The sequence below is a fragment of the Pogoniulus pusillus genome, chromosome 41, assembly GCF_015220805.1.
Source record: "Pogoniulus pusillus isolate bPogPus1 chromosome 41, bPogPus1.pri, whole genome shotgun sequence".
Lineage (NCBI taxonomy): Eukaryota > Metazoa > Chordata > Aves > Piciformes > Lybiidae > Pogoniulus > Pogoniulus pusillus.
The window spans coordinates 679,057-696,075 of NC_087304.1; the positions used below are offsets into that span (position 1 = coordinate 679,057).

At 60.3% G+C, this 17,019-nt stretch overlaps 1 protein-coding gene across 1 annotated transcript in view; it reads left to right on the top strand.

Moving 5' to 3' along the window:
- The window catches only part of LOC135192134 (ceramide synthase 4-like), a 60,959-nt gene that overhangs the window by 27,468 nt on the left and 16,472 nt on the right, over positions 1-17,019 (top strand). Inside the window, exon 3 of the mRNA XM_064175034.1 lies at positions 1,463-1,636. Within this exon, the coding sequence (XP_064031104.1) occupies positions 1,463-1,636 (174 nt within the window). The remainder of the gene's footprint in view (positions 1-1,462; positions 1,637-17,019) is intronic.

Below are 17,019 nucleotides of genomic sequence, written 5' to 3' on the forward strand. Positions count from 1 at the left end.
CTTGGCTTGAGGATGTCTGAGACAGGCTAAGGGGGATGGTTTGGAGCTGAGGCAGAGCAGGGTTAGAGTGGAGCTGAGAAGGAAGTTCTGCAGTGTGAGGGTGGTGAGAGCCTGGCACAGGCTGCCCAGGGAGGCTGTGGCTGCCTCCTGCCTGGGGGTGTTCAAGGCCAGGCTGGGTGAGGCCTGGAGCAGCTGAGTCTGGCTGAGAGCTGTCCCTGCCCATGGCAGAGGTTGGAGCAGATGAATTCTGAGGCCACTTCCAACCTGAGCCCTTCTGGGATTTATTTGCTGTTAGCAGCTGCAGTGAGCAGCCTGCAGGGCAGGGCAGGGCAGGGCAGGAGGCTCCATCATCTCCAGCAGGGTTGCACTGGTGCAGGCTTTGTTACAGCTCCTCTGCCTTGTGTGCTGCTGGGTCCTCTGCTGTGGCTCCTGCCTTCAGGCCTGGCCTTCAGAGTTCCACTTGGACCTGGCAATGCTTCCTTCATCATTTAAAGCAGAGGGAGATCTTCTCATCTCTCTGTGTCTGAAGAAGGCTCAGGCAGGATTGGTTCTGGTGGCTGCACACAGCTGGATGCAGTGGGAGTGCAGTGGGAGTCCAGAAGACCAAAGGCTCAGAGATCAGCCTGTGTGGATCCAAAGCTGCAGCAGCTCTGCCTCGTCTTGCTGGCACCAAGAAAGAATCACAGAATGGCTTAGGGTGAAAGGGACCTTAAAGCTCATCCAGTTCCAGCCCTACCGTGGGCAGGGAGCTTCCCACCAGCTCAGGATGCCCAAAGCCTCATCCAGCCTGGCCTTGAACACCCCCAGGCAGGAGGCAGCCACAGCCTCCCTGGGCAGCCTGTGCCAGGCTCTCACTACCCCTACACTGCAGAACTTCTTCCTCAGCTCCACTCTGGCCGTGCTCTGCGTCAGCTCCAAACCATTCCCCTTGCCCTGTCTCAGGCCCTCTCAGGGCAAGTCCCTCTGCAGCTTTCCTGCAGGATTCCCTCAGCAGAGACAGGCAGCTCTGAGGTCCCTCTGGAGCCTTCTCTAGGCTGCACCCCCCCAGCTCCCTCAGCCCATCCCAATAGCAGAGCTGCTCCAGCCCTGGGATCACCTTTGTGGCCTCCTCTGGCCTCTCTCCACAGCTCTGTGTCCTCCTCCTGCTGGAGCCTGAGGAGTCTCAAAGTGTTAAACTCGAAGCTTTCTGCTGCCCCTTGCTGAGAGCAGCAATTTGTGTCCTGCTGGGTCCTGAGGCACTCAGCTCCCTCTCAGCCCTGCTTTGGTTCCTTGCCAGCAGTCACCAAGCACCAAGCATCAGCCTGGAGCAGGTTATCACTTCCTGGGGTGCTGTGCTCCACACCTCCTCTGCTGTCCCAGCCAGCTGCAAGCTCAGCAGGCTGTGAGCCTGCCCTGCTGCCTGTGCTGACAGGCTCCCGGGTGCCAGGCTGCGCTCAGTCTCTGCTCTCTGCCTCCCCTGCAGGATGGCACACTCCCTGTACCAGTGGCTGTGGCAGCACGAGTTCTGGCTGCCTCCAGGCATCACCTGGGAGGACATGCAAGAGTCTGAAGACATTCAGTACCCTCAGCCCCGAGACCTCCTGCTCAGCATCCCCTTCGCCCTGCTGCTGGTCGCCTTGCGCCGCGCCTTTGAGAGGTGAGTGCCTGGGGGCTGGGGGCTCTCGGCTGCTGCTTGGTTTCTGTGCCAGGGCATGGCTGAAGAGCTGCACAGAAACTCCAGGGCACAGTCTGCTGGGCTGCAATTTCCAACTCTTTCTTTCCAGCTCTGTGCAGCACTGCCTCAGGTTCTGGTGTCCCCAGCGTGAGAGGGACCTGGAGCTGCTGGGGCAGGTCCAGAGGAGGCCACCAAGGTGCTCAGAGGCTGGAGAAGCTCTGCTGTGGAGACAGGCTGGGAGAGTTGGGGCTGTGCAGCCTGGAGAAGGGAAGGCTGCAGAGAGACATCAGAGCAGCCTTCCAGGACCTGAAGGGGCTGCAGGAGAGCTGGAGAGGGACTTTGGGCAGGGGCTGGGAGTGCCAGGCCAAGGGCCAATGGCTTTCAGCTGGGAGAGGAGAGAGTGAGAGTGGAGGAAGAAATTGTTGGCAGTGAGGGTGGGGAGAGCCTGGCAGAGGCTGCCCAGGGAGGCTGTGGCTGCCTCCTGCCTGGAGCTGTCCAAGGCCAGGCTGGCTGAGGCCCTGAGCAGCTGTGCTGGGGGAGCTGTCCCTGCCCATGGCAGGGCTTGGAGCTGGATGCTCTCGAAGGTCCTTTCCAACCCAACCCTCTCTGTCATCCTCTGGATTCTCTGCAGCTGTGACCACAGAACACAACCTCTGCCCTCATGCCATCACCATCAGCCACTCCCTGTGCTTCAGCAGGTCCTAGCTGAGCTCTCTGCCTGTTTCAGGAGGCAGAGTTACTGCTCTGGGTTCTGCCTGTGAGCTGCTGGCTGAGTGCAGCAGCAATGCTGTGCAGGCTGCCCGAGCTCAGCCCCTGTGCTGGCCTGGGAGGGCTGGTCTGAGGCACTGCCTCTGGCAAAGCCTGAGGAAGATGCTTTGGGCTGGGCTGGGCCTTCTGAGGTCAGGATCAGCAGCACACAGCACCACAGCTCTGGCTTCAGTGTCCTTTGCTTGGCAGTGCCATGCAGAGGCTTGGTTAGCTCTGCTGCTGGAGCCAGGCTCTTTCCAGAGGTGCCCACTAAAAGGACTTACAACAGTGGATGCAAACTGGAACCCAGGAGGTGCCTCCTGCACAGGAGAAGCTTCCTTGGTGTGAGGGTGCTGGAGGCCTGCAGCAGCCTGCCCAGAGGGGCTGTGGAATCTCCTGCTCTGGAGACTTTCCAGCCCCACCTGGATGTGCCCTGTGTGCCCTGCCTGAGTGCCCCTGCCCTGGCACGGGGTTTGGACTCAGTGATCTTCAGAGGTCCCTTCCAGCCCCTAACGTTTTGTGACTCCTCTGAAGCCTGCTGAAGACTCTTCCAGTTCTGGGTTGCCAAAATCTCTCCTCCCCTTCTCCTTCTGCTCCCAGACTTGCTTTGGCTGCTGCTTTTTGCAGGCTCTGGGCTACCATCCTGCAGGGCTGGCACCAGAAGTTCCTTGCCAAGGAGAAGTTGGTGGCCCCAGGTCAGAGGCCCTGCAGTGTGCTGCTCAGTGCCCTCTGGCAGAGGCAGCCTGGGGGTTGTGGCAGGAGGAGCTGCAGGCCCTGCAGGCTGCCCGGGGCTGTGTCCCAGCAGTGCTGCTCCTGTGGGCACCACAGGCAGCAGTGCTCTGCTCCCAGACACCTGCTGAGCCTCACCGCTGCCAGCCCTGCCCAGGCTGCCCAGTGCAGTCCCTGGCATGCTCTGAGTGCCTGAGATCACTCTGCAGGGCTGCTGGTGTGAGCCAGCCTGGGCAGAGCCTGCAGAGCTTTGCAGGTCAGCAAGAGGGGCAAAGGCAGCTGGAGAGATGGGCAGTGGCTGCACAGGGACATGGAGTCACTGCAGGCTGGGAGGGTCCTGCAGCCCCTCTGTGCTACAGGGCACTGAACCTGCAGCTTGGGGAGAAGTTCTTCAGTAGCAGGGTGAGGAGACACTGGAACAGCTGCCCAGGGAGGTGCTCAAGGCCAGGCTGGATGAGGTCTTGAGCAGCCTTTGCTGTTGGGAGGTGCCCCTGCCCATGGCAGGGGCTTGCAGTAGATGAGCCCTCTCACAAGGGCTGGCAGTGCCAGGCTGAGGGGCAGTGGCTCTGAGCTGGGAGAGGGGAGACTGAGAGTGGAGAGGAGGAAGCAACTGTTGAGAGTGAGGGTGAGGAAAGACTGGCACAGACTGCCCAGGGAGGCTGTGGAGCACAGAGTCACAGAATGTGATCCACAGCCTCCCTGGAGGTGCTCAAGGCCAGGCTGGATGAGGCCTTGAGCAGCCTGGGCTGATGGTGGTGTCCCTGCCCATGGGTGGGCAGGATGGAGCTGGATGAGCTTTGAGGTCCCTTCCAACCTAAACCCCTCTGTGGCTTTAGGGGAGCCTGTAGGAGCTGCAGTGCTTCAGAGCTCTCTGAGTGAGGCCCCCGGGTGTGCTTAATTCTTTACGTGAGGCTTTGGTGAGGATTCAGAGCTGGAACCCAGATCCCTTCCCTGAAAGCAAGGTGGTGGCTGTGGATTCCATGAGTCCCATCACTTCTATTCTGCTGCTTCCCGAGGGCACAGCTGCCTGGGTTGGCTCTGCAGATGTGGGCACCAAGGTGCTTGCAGGCCACTGTCAAAGCACAGCTGCTGCACTTCTCTTCCTTGCTGCTCTGCAGGATGTGGCTGGATGCAGCACTCCTCCAGCAGGGACTGCCAGGGGGTGCCCTGGGCTCACCTGCAGCACGAAGTGGGAGATGAGCCCCTGGGGCCTGCTCTGGCTCAGGCTGTCCAGTTCTGGGATCCTCAGGACAGGAGATGAACTGGAGCCAAACTCTGCTCCATGGTGCCTAGAGCCAGGAGCCAGGGCAGCAGGCACAGACAGGAACCACAGGGTGGGCTGGGCTGGAAGGGACCCCCAGAGCTCAGCCAGTCCAAGCCCTGCACCCAGCAGGGACATCCTCAGCCAGAGCAGGCTGCCCACAGCTCTGCCCAGCCTCACCTTGACCCTCTCCAGGGCTGGGGCCTCAGCCACCTCCCTGGGCAACCTCTGCAGTGTTGCAGCAGCCTCCTGGTGCAGAACTTGTCCCTCACAGCCAGTCCCAATCTGCTCTGCTCTGGTTTGCAGTCATTGCCCTCATCCTGCCCCTGCAGCCCTTTGCACACAGTCCCTCTGCAGCCTTCCTGGAGGCCCAAGTGTGTGGTGCTCCACCTGGGCACAGGACACTCTGTGCTGTGCAGGTGCTCAGGCCACACAAGCACAGAAAGTCTGGGGTTGGGAGGGACCTCTGGAGAACCCCCAGGGCAGGGGCACCCAGAGCAGGGGCACCCAGGGCAGGGCACACAGAGCACATGCAGGTGGGGCTGGAAAGTCTCCAGAGCAGGAGGCTCCACAGCCCCCCTGGGCAGGCTGCTGCAGGCCTCCAGCACCCTCACACCAAAGAACCTTCTCCTGTGCAGGAGGCACCTCCTGGGTTCCAGTTTGTCCTGTCACTGGGCACCACCAGGCAGAGCCTGGCACCTGCACCCTCACACCCACCCCTCAGGTGGTTACAGACACTGCTCAGACCCCTCTCAGCCTTCTGCCCAGGCTGCCCAGCCCCAGGGCTCTCAGCCTGTCCCCAGCCCACTCCCACAGCTGTCCCAGGCCTTTCAGCACCTTCACTGCCTCTTTGGGCTCTCCCCAGCAGTTCCCTGTCCTTCTTGAACTGGGGAGTCCAGGACTGGGCACAGTATTCCAGGTCTCCACTGTACAACATTCCAGGTGCATAGGAGCAGGTTGCCCAGAGGGGGAGTGGAGTCTCGTCTGGAGCCCCTGCAGAGCCAGGGGGACACTGTCCTGGCAGCCTGCTGGAGCTGACCCTGTCTGGGCAGCAGAGCTGGGCTGGGGGACCTCAGAGATCCCTTTCAGCATCAGTTCAGTGCTTCTGGTGCTGTCCCTTTGTTCCTCCTCCCCCTGCCACCCCACCCCCAGTGCACCTCAGTGTCTTTCCCAGCCCATTTAAGCTGCTGATGGCAGGTAAAGGATCGTGATGGTTTTTTCTTCTCCATCCAAGTGCTGCCTCAGCTGGCAGAGCTCCCACAGCTCTGCTTCTGCTCATTGCTTGGGAGCGGTTTTGATTCACAAACTTCGCTAATGAAAGCTTCTGGTCACACCCTGACAAAAAGATAGTATCTGCAGCCCATTTGCCAGGGCCAGGCCTGCAGTCAGCCTCTGCCTTCCTCAGTCACAGCACTTCTGAGTGCCTGCTCCTTGTCCCACCTCCCTGCTGCCGTTTCTTGCAGCATGGCCTTTGCTCCAGCCTTGCTGCTTCACATCGAGTGCATTCTGGAGCAGAAAGCTGCTCTGGTCGCTGGAGGGGTGAGCCAGGTCCTCCTGGGCTGCTGCCCCTGCTCTGCATGCAGCTGCTGCCCCTGCTCTGCACACTGCTGCTGCCCCTGCTCTGCATGCAGCTGCTGCCCCTGCTCTGTACACTGCTGCTGCTGCCCCTGCTCTGCACACTGCTGCTGCCCCTGCTCTGTACACTGCTGCTGCTGCCCCTGCTCTGCACACTGCTGCTGCCCCTGCTCTGCACACTGCTGCTGCTGCCCCTGCTCTGCACACTGCTGCTGCCCCTGCTCTGTACACTGCTGCTGCTGCCCCTGCTCTGCACACTGCTGCTGCTGCCCCTGCTCTGTACACTGCTGCCCCTGCTCTGCACACTGCTGCTGCCCCTGCTCTGCATGCTGCTGCTGCTGCCCCTGCTCTGCATGCTGCTGCTGCTGCCCTGCACTGCACACTGCTGCTGCCCCTGCTCTGCATGCTGCTGCTGCTGCCCTGCACTGCACACTGCTGCTGCCCCTGCTCTGCATGCTGCTGCTGCTGCCCCTGCTCTGCACACTGCTGCTGCCCCTGCTCTGCATGCTGCTGCTGCTGTTGCCTCCCCCGAGAAGAATTAAGAAGATCCAGGGAGGTTCCCCCCCTCTGCTCTGCCCTAGTGAGGCCCCACCTGGAATAGTGCACCCAGGTCTGGGCTCCCCAGCTCAGGAGGGACAGGGATCTGCTGGAGAGAGCCCAAGGGAGGGCTGCAAGGGGCTGCAGGGACTGCAGCACTGCTCTGTGAGCAGAGGCTGAGAGTCCTGGGGCTGCTCAGCCTGCAGAGGAGAAGGCTGAGTGGGGATCTGAGCAGTGTCTGCAAGTAGCTGAGGGCTGGGGTCGGGAAGGAAGGGACAGGGACAGCCTCTGCTCACTTGTGCCCTGCCATGGGACAAGAGGCACTGGATGGAAGCTGCAGCACAGGAAGTTCCAGCTCAGCATGAGGAAGAACTTCTTGGCTGTAAGGGTCCAGAGCTGGGCCCAGGCTGCCCAGAGAGGTTGTGGAGTCTCCTTCTCTGGAGCCTTTCCAGCCCTGTCTGGATGTGTTCCTGTGTGACCTGCACTGGGTTCTATTGCCCTGCTCTGGCAGGGGTTGGACTGGAAGATCTCCAGAGGTCCCTTCCAGCCCTGACATCCTCTGGCCCTGTGAATGTGCACAAAGTTGGAGTCTTGCAGACCCAGAGGCTGTGTTTGGGGTTTCTCATGCTTCATGCAGATGTCTTTGGCTTTGTAGCTTTGTACTTCTGGTCCCTGCATCAACAGGAGTCTGTGTCCAGTTCTGGTGCCCCCAGCTCAAGAAGGACTTGGAGATGCTGGAGCAGGTCCAGAGGAGGCCTCCAAGATGCTCAGAGGCTGGAGAAGCTCTGCTGTGGGGCAGAGGCTGGGAGAGCTGGGGCTGTGCACAGGTTGTGGCACAGGGAGGCTGTGGCTGCCTCCTGCTTGGAGGTGTTCAAGGCCAGGCTGGATGAGGTTTTGTGGGAGGTGTCCCTGCCCATGGCAGGGGGTTGGAATTGGATGATCTGGAAGGTCCCTTTCACCCCAAAGCACTCTGTGAGTCTCAGCTGGGGTATAGATGTGGGGTTGGTGGCTTCAGCCTAGTCCCTGACAGCTGATTCTACCCTTTTGGATCCTTGCAGCCAGTGCAGAGCTCTCCTCTGGACACACCCTGAGCTCCTGGTGCTGTGCTGTGGGAGTTCAGAGGAGCTGTGGCATGTCCATGCCACTGCCCTGTGCCAGCCCTCCAGGGAAAAGCTGACAGACAGGAGAAGCTCAGAGGATTTCCCTCAGCCTCTCATTCGCCCTCCATGGTCGGAGCTGTTTGGAGATGAAACCTGGCAGAGGAAGCCCTGAGCATGGATTGGCTTCTCCTTGGCACCTGCTGCCTGAGCTGGATCCAAGCTGGGAGCTCTGTGGATGGGATGGTGGCTGTGGGAAGAGGACATGTGGGGCTGGGTGGGGCCTGGGAGTGCCCAGGAGGTTGTGGGTGCAGCCCTGGGGGAGAAGAAACAGCTCACACTTGGTGAAGCAACTCTGCTGAGTCCCAGGGAGGGTGGGGAGCTGGAGCAGGCAGTGCTGGGGAGCAGCCAGCAGTGATCCCAGGCTGTGGCACGCCGGGGGAGGCTGGCAGCAGGGGGGAGCCTCTCCTCTGCCTTTGATGGTCCCACCTCGTGCTTGTGTGAGCAGGAGATGTGTCCTGGAGCCTTCTTTTAGGGACCTCTGCACCACAGCAGAGCTTCTCCTGGGGGGCAGCAGAGGCTTTCACTGCTCTGCTACTTAGTGTTGTAGAATCACAGAGTGGGCTGGGCTGGAAGGGACCCCCAGAGCTCAGCCAGCCCAAGCCCTGCACCCTGCAGGGACATCCTCAGCCAGAGCAGGCTGCCCACAGCCCTGCCCAGCCTCACCTTGACCCTCTCCAGGGCTGGGGCCTCAACCACCTCCCTGGGCAACCTCTGCAGTGTTGCAGCAGCCTCCTGGTGCAGAACTTGTCCCTCACAGCCTATCTCAGTCTGCTCTGCTCCAGTTTGCAGCCATTGCCCCTGGTCCCATCCCTGCCTTTGCAAGCAGTCCCTCTGCAGCCTGCTTGCAGCCCACTTTAGGCAGAGGAAGGCAGCTCTGATGTGTCCCCAGAGCCTTCTCCAGTCTGCACCCCCCCAGCTCCCTCAGCCTGTCTGTGTAGCAGAGCTGCTCCAACCCCCTGAGCATTCTCATGGCCTCCTCTGGGCCCTCTCCAAACTTCTGTGCTGTTTGAGCCCCAGTCCAGGAGTGCTGTGATGCTGGAGGAGTCGACAGCTTCTCCTGCAGTGTCTCTTGCCTGTTTGGTGAGGAAGATGTGGCAGCTGCAGCACTTTGAGGGGCAGAAGAGCAAGTTGAGGACCAGAAGCTCCACACAGTTTAATCATCTGCTCCAGGGCTTGAGCAGGGCAGCTGAAAGCCAATGGCAGTGAATCCGAATGCAGAGAGTGCTCAGGTGGCTCTGGGGGAGGCTTTCAGTCTGATCTGGGGCTCTTCTGGGGAGCGTTGTGACAATCCATGGGTTGTGCCTCAAGAAAGAGCTTTAAACTTCAAGAAGCAGACACCTGAACGTGGGAGCAGAGGGAGGGCAGCAGAGAGGAGCCTTTGGAGGTGTCTGACTGGGGAATGTAGCTTCCTGGCACCAAGAACAGAGAGAGGCAGATTGAGAGTGGCTGCGAGCAACAGCTCTGCACCAGGAGGCTCAGCCTGCCCTGGGGAGTTTGTTGTGACCTTGCAGAAGAGAAGGCTCTGGGGAGACCTTAGAGCTCCTTCCAGTGCCTGAAGGGGCTACAGGAAGGGACTGTTCCCAAAGGCCTGCAGGGACAGGGCAAGGGACAATGATTTGAGAAGAGAGCAGAGCAGACTGAGATAGGCTGTGAGGGACACGTTCTGCACCAGGAGGCTGCTGCAACACTACAGAGGTTGCCCAGGGAGGTGGCTGAGGCCCCAGGCCTGGAGAGGGTCAAGGTGAGGCTGGGCAGAGCTGTGGGCAGCCTGCTCTGGCTGAGGATGTCCCTGCTGAGTGCAGGGTTTGGGCTGGCTGAGCTCTGGGGGTCCCTTCCCACCTAAACCATTCTGTGATTCGTTTTGCACAGAGGCCTTTGTGGTTGATCAGTAGCCAGGAAGGGTCTCAAAGCACCTTCCTGTCCGGGCTGTAGCAGGCAGTGTGCAGGCTGTGGACACCAGGCAGTGTTGGCAGGGGCTGGGCAGCAGCACTGTGCCACCTGGCAGCAGACTTCAGCCGTGGTGTGGAGCATCCTCCTGTAAGCGAGAAGGGAGCCCAGGGACCGCCCTCGGCCAGAGGCAAGCAGAGGGCAGAGGCTGAGGCTGATGGTCACAGAATGGGCTGGGTTGGAAGGGACCTCAAAGCTCATCCAGCTCCAGCCCCTGCCATGGGCAGGGACACCTCCAGCAGCACAGCTGCTCAAGGCCTCATGCAGCCTGGCCCTGAACACGTCCAGGCAGAGGCATCCACAGCCTCCCTGGACAGCCTGTGCCAGGCTCTCCCCACCCTCACTGGCAACAACTTTTTCCTACTCCCCACCCTCAGTCTGCCCTCCTCAGAGTCCACAGGGTGGATGTTCCAGGTGCTGCCCTCACTCTTCTGCACTTCTTAGTGCTAGGAGGTAGTGGGAGAGTTGGCAACCCTGGGGAAGAGAAACCTCAACCCCCTCCCAAGTTGCTGCTTCTCGTCTCTGGCTCTGGAAGCCTCTGCCAAAGGTCTGCAGCCCCTCGGCAGGGTGGGGAGTTGCAGTTTGGAGCCCTTCACTATGAATCCATTTAGATTCAACTTAGCAGCTATAGAACCTGAATCATTTGAGTGGGAAGAGCTCTCTGAGCTCACCCAGTCCAACCCCAACCCAACTCCTCCATGGGCACCAAACCATGTCCCCAGCTGCCATGGCCACAGGGCTCTGCAGCACCTCCAGCCAGGGGCACTCCACCACCTCCCTGGCAGCCTCTGCCAGGCCCTGACCACTCTGGCACCAAAGACATTTTTCCTCCTCTCCAACCTGACCCTGCCCTGGCACAATTCCAGGACATTTCCTCTCCTCCTATTCCCTGGTCCCAGGCAGCAGAGCCCAACCCCCACCTGCCTGCAGCCTCCTCTGAGGGAGCTGCAGAGAGCAATGAGGTCTCCCTCAGCCTCCTCTCCTCCAGCCTGACCCCCCCCCAGGTCCCTCAGCTGCTCCTCCCCAGCCTTGTTCTGCAGACCCTGCCCCAGCTTTGTGCCTTTCTCTGGACCTGCTCCAGCTCCTCAGTGTCCTTCAGGACTGACCCCAGGGTCCCAGGTGCAGCCTCAGCAGTTTGTTCTGTGGTGGTTACTGAGTAAAATGTCTTGATGTGAACTCCCTGCATGAGCTGTGATGGGACAGGAGCTCACCGGTGGGAGAAGGCAGCTTGAGGAGACAATGAGGGACCTGGGAGTGCTGGGGGAGAACATCCATGGGCAGCAATGTGCCCTGGGGGCCAAGAGGCCAGTGGGAGCCTGGGGGGCATTGAGCAGTGTGCCCAGCAGAGCCAGGGAGGTTCTCCTGCCCCTCTGCTCTGCCCTGTTGAGTCCTCATCTTGAGCACTGCCTTCAGTTTGGGGCTCCCCAGTTGCAGAGGGTCAGGAACTGCTGGAGAGAGTCCAAGGGAGGGCTGTGAGGATGCTGAGGGGACTGGAGCCTGCCTGGTGAGGAGAGGCTGAGGGCCCTGGAGCTGAGACTCTGGAGAAGAGAAGCCTGAGAGGGGATTGAATCAATGTCTGTAACTCTCTGAGGGCTGGGGGTCAGCAGGGGGGGACAGGCTCTGCTCACTGCTCCCTGGCACAGGACAAGCAGCAATGGATGGAAGCTGCAGCACAGGAGGTTCCAGCTCAGCACAAGGGCAACTTCTTGCCTGGAAGGGTCCCAGAGCCCTGGCACAGGCTGCCCAGAGAGGTTATGGAGTCTCCCTGTGTGGAGCCTTTCCAGGCCTGTCTGGATGTGTTCCTGTGTGCCCTGAGCTAGACTGTGTGGTCCTGCTCTGGCAGGGGGTTGGACTGGAAGAGCTCTGTGGGTCCCTTCCAATCCCTGACATGCTGTGGGCCTGGATGATCTCACTGCCTGTGCCTTACCTTGCCTGGCTGTGGAGAGTGGTGGAGTTCATCCTCAGCCTCCTTCTGTCTTGCATGGATCTGATAAGCTGTCTGATGAGAGCATCCCTGCAGCCTGAGCTGGTGTCTGGGATGTGGCAATCAGGACAATCATCACCCTCCCAGGGCTGTGCTTGGAGGAAGGTTTAACTGAAACCTGAGTCAGAGCTTACATCCAACATGTACAAACCTTCCTGGGGAAGGTTTCAGGCTTTGATTTCCCAAGATGTTCATAAAAGTAGGATTGGTCCCAGCCTTGCTGGATCAGTTCAGAATCCCAACAACAAAGTGTGATTAATTGCAGCCTGTCTGTCTTCAGCAGCTTCCCCCTGAGACAGGAGGGGTTCTGTGCCAGGGCCATAGCAAAGCAGCAGGCAAGAAGCAGAAGAAAGCAGTTAGAGAAAATGAAGGAACCGGTCAGGAGAATTCAGAGAGTTTTTCATTCCAGACCTCCTGGCAAGGGGCCCTGACCCCGGGCACAGAATCCTCTGGGCTTGGGCTGTGCTGTGAGACTCCAAAGCCTTCAGTGCCTGACGTGGGCTGAAAGAAGCTGCAGAGAGTTTCTTCCTCAGCAGCAGGACTCCACTGCACAGCATCACAGGCTTGGTTGGCTTGGAGAAGCTCTCTGAGCTCATCCAGTCCAACCCCAGCCCAGCCCCACCATGGGCACCAAACCATGGCCCCAGCTGCCATGGCCACAGGGCTCTGCAGCACCTCCAGCCAGGGGCACTCCAACACCTCCCTGGCAGCCTCTGCCAGGCCCTGACCACTCTGGCACCAAAGACATTTTTCCTCCTCTCCAACCTGATCCTGCCCTGGCACAATTCCAGGACATTTCCTCTCCTCCTGTCCCCTGATCCCAGGCAGCAGAGCCCAACCCCTACCTGCCTGCAGCCTCCTCTGAGGGAGCTGCAGAGAGCAATGAGGTCTCCCTCAGCCTCCTCTGCTCCACACTGCTCACCCCCAGCTCCCTCAGCTGCTCCTCCCTAGCCCTGTCCTCCAGACCCTGCCCCACCTTTGGTACCCTTCTCTGGGCCTGCTCCTGCCGCTCAATGTCCTTCTGGGAGTGAGTGACCCAAAATTGAACCCAGGATTCCATTTGTGGCCTCAGCAGTGCCAGTCCAGAGGCACAATCCCTGCCCTGCTCCTGCTGGCCACACCAGTGCTGATCCAGGCCAGGCTGCTGGTACCCTTCCTTGACCACCTTCTTCCTCCTGAGGGAGTTTGTGTTGAGTGACTTTGTCTTTATAAAAGAAAGGCCAGGCCCAACTGCAGGAAGTGCTTCACAGACCTGAGTCCTGCTGCAGAGTCTGAGGTTGATGTGTTCTCAGCTTCACTGCAGTTACAGCACTCATGGAAGTTCTGTGCTGTTCTTAGCACAGCATCAATGTTAAACACTAATGGACTCAGCCTGCTTCCAGGCTCATCCAGTGCCCTGCAGCCAGCAGGGACACCTGCAACCAGAGCAGGCATGAGGCAGCTCCCAGCTCTCTGGGCAACCAGGGCCAGGCTCTCCCCACCCCAGGGTCAGGTTCTCCACTAGAGACCAAGTGGCCTCCTGTTGCAGCAGGACATCTGGATGCAGTTCAGTGCCGTGGGTGCAGATCAGTGCCGTGGGTGGAGATCAGTGCATTGGGTGCGGGTCAGTGCAGTGGGTGCAGATCAATGCCATGGGTGCAGATCAGAGCCATGGGTGCAGGTCAGTGCCGTGGATGCAGGTCAGTGCACTGGGTGCAGGTCAGTGCACTGGGTGCAGGTCAGTGCCATGGGTGCAGGTTAGAGCCATGGGTGCAGGTCAGTGCAGTGGATGCAGGTCAGTGCGGTGGGTACAAGTCAGTGCAGTGGGTGCAGGTCAGTGCAGTGGGTACAGGTCAGTGCAGTGGATGCAGGTCAGTGCCATGGGTGCAGGTTAGAGCCATGGGTGCAGGTCAGTGCAGTGGGTGCAGGTCACTGCCATGGAGGCAGTTCAGTGCAGTGGGTGCAGGTCAGTGCAGTGGGTGCAGGTCACTGCCGTGGGTGCAGGTCAGTGCCATGGGTGCAGGTCAGTGCAGTGGGTGCAGGTCAGTGCCGTGGGTGCAGGTCAGTGCAGTGGCTGCAGGTTAGAGCCATGGGTGCAGTTGAGTGCAGTGGGTGCAGGTCAGTGCAGTGAGTGCAGGTCAGTGCAGTGGCTGCAGGTCAGTGCCATGGGTGCAGGTCAGTGCAGTGGGTACAGTTCAGTGCAGTGGGTGCAGGTCAGTGCAGTGGGTGCAGGTCAGTGCTGTGGGTGCAGGTCAGTGCAGTGGATGCAGGTCAGTGCCGTGGGTACAGGTCAGTGCCGTGGGTGCAGGTCAGTGCAGTGGGTGCAGGTCAGTGCTGTGGGTGCAGGTCAGTGCAGTGAGTGCAGGTCAGTGCCGTGGATGCATGTCAGTGCAGTGGGTGCAGGTCAGAGCCATGGGTGCAGGTCAGTGCAGTGGGTGCAGGTCAGAGCCATGGGTGCAGGTCAGTGCAGTGGGTGCAGTTGAGTGCAGTGGGTGCAGGTCAGAGCCGTGGGTGCAGGTCAGTGCAGTGGGTGCAGGTCAGAGCCGTGGGTGCAGGTCAGTGCAGAGGGTACAGGTCAGTGTAGTGGGTGCAGGTCAGTGCAGTGGGTACAGTTCAGTGCAGTGGGTGCAGGTCAGTGCAGTGGGTGCAGTTCAGTGCCATGGGTGCAGGTCAGAGCCATGGGTGCAGGTCAGTGCAGTGAGTGCAGTTCAGTGCAGTGTGTGCAGTTCAGTGCAGTGGGTGCAGGTCAGTGCTGTGGGTACAGGTCAGTGCCGTGAGTGCAGGTCATTGCAGTGGGTGCAGGTCAGTGCCATGGGTGCAGGTTAGAGCCATGGGTGCAGGTCAGTGCAGTGGATGCAGTTCAGTGCAGTGGGTGCAGGTCATTGCAGTGGGTGCAGTTCAGTGCCGTGGGTGCAGGTCAGAGCCATGGGTGCAGTTCAGTGCAGTGAGTGCAGGTCAGTGCCGTGAGTGCAGTTCAGTGCAGTGTGTGCAGTTCAGTGCAGTGGGTGCAGGTCAGTGCTGTGGGTACAGGTCAGTGCCGTGAGTGCAGGTCATTGCAGTGGGTGCAGGTCAGTGCCATGGGTGCAGGTTAGAGCCATGGGTGCAGTTGAGTGCAGTGGGTGCAGGTCAGAGCCATGGGTGCAGTTGAGTGCAGTGGGTGCAGGTCAGTGCCGTGGGTGCAGGTCAGTGCCGTGGGTGCAGGTCAGTGCAGTTGGTGCAGTTCAGTGCAGTGGGTGCAGTTGAGTGCAGTGGGTGCAGGTCAGTGCCGTGGGTGCAGGTCAGTGCAGTGGGTGCAGGTCAGTGCCGTGGGTGCAGGTCAGTGCCGTGGGTGCAGGTTAGAGCCATGGCTGCAGGTCAGTGCAGTGGCTGCAGGTCAGAGCCATGGGTGCAGTTGAGTGCAGTGGGTGCAGGTCAGTGCCGTGGGTGCAGGTCAGAGCCATGGGTGCAGGTCAGTGCAGTGGGTGCAGGTCAGTGCCGTGTGTGCACTTGAGTGCAGTGGGAGCAGTTGAGTGCAGTGGGTGCAGGTCAGTGCCGTGGGTGCAGGTCAGTGCAGTGGGTGCAGTTGAGTGCAGTGGGTGCAGGTCAGTGCCGTGTGTGCAGGTCAGTGCAGTGGATGCAGGTCAGTGCCGTGGGTGCAGGTCAGTGCCGTGGGTGCAGGTTAGAGCCATGGGTGCAGGTCAGTGCAGTGGGTGCAGGTCAGTGCAGTGAGTGCAGGTCAGAGCCATGGGTGCAGGTCAGTGCCGTGGGTGCAGTTCAGTGCAGTGGGTGCAGTTGAGTGCAGTGGGTGCAGGTCAGTGCCATGGGTGCAGGTCAGTGCCGTGGGTGCAGGTCAGTTCAGTGGGTGCAGGTCAGTGCCATGGGTGCAGGTCAGTGCGTGGGTTCAGGTCAGTGCCGTGTGTGCAGGTCAGTGCAGTGGGTGCAGGTCTGTGCAGTGAGTGCACGTCTGTAACGTGGGTGCAGTTCAGTGCAGTGGGTGCAGGTCATTGCAGTGGGTGCAGGTCAGTGCCATGGGTGCAGGTCAGTGCAGTGAGTGCAGGTCAGTGCCGTGGGTGCAGGTTAGAGCCATGGGTGCAGGTCAGTGCAGTGGGTGTAGGTCAGTGCAGTGGGTGCAGGTCAGTGCTGTGGGTGCAGGTCAGTGCAGTGGGTGCAGGTTAGAGCCATGGGTGCAGTTCAGTGCAGTGGATGCAGGTCAGTGCCATGGGTGCAGGTCGGTGCCGTGGGTGCAGGTCAGTGCTGTGGGTGCAGGTCAGAGCCGTGGGTGAAGGTCAGTGCAGTGGATGCAGGTCAGTGCCATGGGTGCAGGTCGGTGCCATGGGTGCAGGTCAGTGCAGTGGGTGCAGGTCAGAGCCGTGGGTGAAGGTCAGTGCAGTGGATGCAGGTCAGAGCCATGGGTGCAGGTCAGTGCCGTGGGTGCAGGTCAGTGCCGTGGGTGCAGGTCAGTGCTGTGTGTGCAGTTCAGTGCAGTGGGTGCAGTTGAGTGCAGTGGGTGCAGGTCAGTGCCATGGGTGCAGGTTAGAGCCATGGGTGCAGTTGAGTGCAGTGGGTGCAGGTCAGTGCAGTGGGTGCAGGTCAGAGCCATGGGTGCAGTTGAGTGCAGTGGGTGCAGGTCAGTGCCGTGGGTGCAGGTCAGTGCCGTGGGTGCAGGTCAGTGCAGTTGGTGCAGTTCAGTGCAGTGGGTGCAGTTGAGTGCAGTGGGTGGAGGTCAGAACCGTGGGTGCAGTTGAGTGCAGTGGGTGCAGTTGAGTGCAGTGGGTGCAGGTCAGTGCCGTGGGTGCAGGTCAGTGCCGTGGGTGCAGGTCAGTGCCGTGGGTGCAGGTTAGAGCCATGGGTGCAGGTCAGTGCAGTGGCTGCAGGTCAGAGCCATGGGTGCAGTTGAGTGCAGTGGGTGCAGGTCAGTGCCGTGGGTGCAGGTCAGAGCCATGGGTGCAGGTCAGTGCAGTGGGTGCAGGTCAGTGCCGTGTGTGCACTTGAGTGCAGTGGGAGCAGTTGAGTGCAGTGGGTGCAGGTCAGTGCCGTGGGTGCAGGTCAGTGCAGTGGGTGCAGTTGAGTGCAGTGGGTGCAGGTCAGTGCCGTGTGTGCAGGTCAGTGCAGTGGATGCAGGTCAGTGCCGTGGGTGCAGGTCAGTGCCGTGGGTGCAGGTTAGAGCCATGGGTGCAGGTCAGTGCAGTAGGTGCAGGTCAGTGCAGTGAGTGCAGGTCAGAGCCATGGGTGCAGGTCAGTGCAGTGGGTGCAGGTCAGTGCCGTGGGTGCAGTTCAGTGCAGTGGGTGCAGTTGAGTGCAGTGGGTGCAGGTCAGTGCCATGGGTGCAGGTCAGTGCCGTGGGTGCAGGTCAGTTCAGTGGGTGCAGGTCAGTGCCATGGGTGCAGGTCAGTGCGTGGGTTCAGGTCAGTGCCGTGTGTGCAGGTCAGTGCAGTGGGTGCAGGTCTGTGCAGTGAGTGCACGTCTG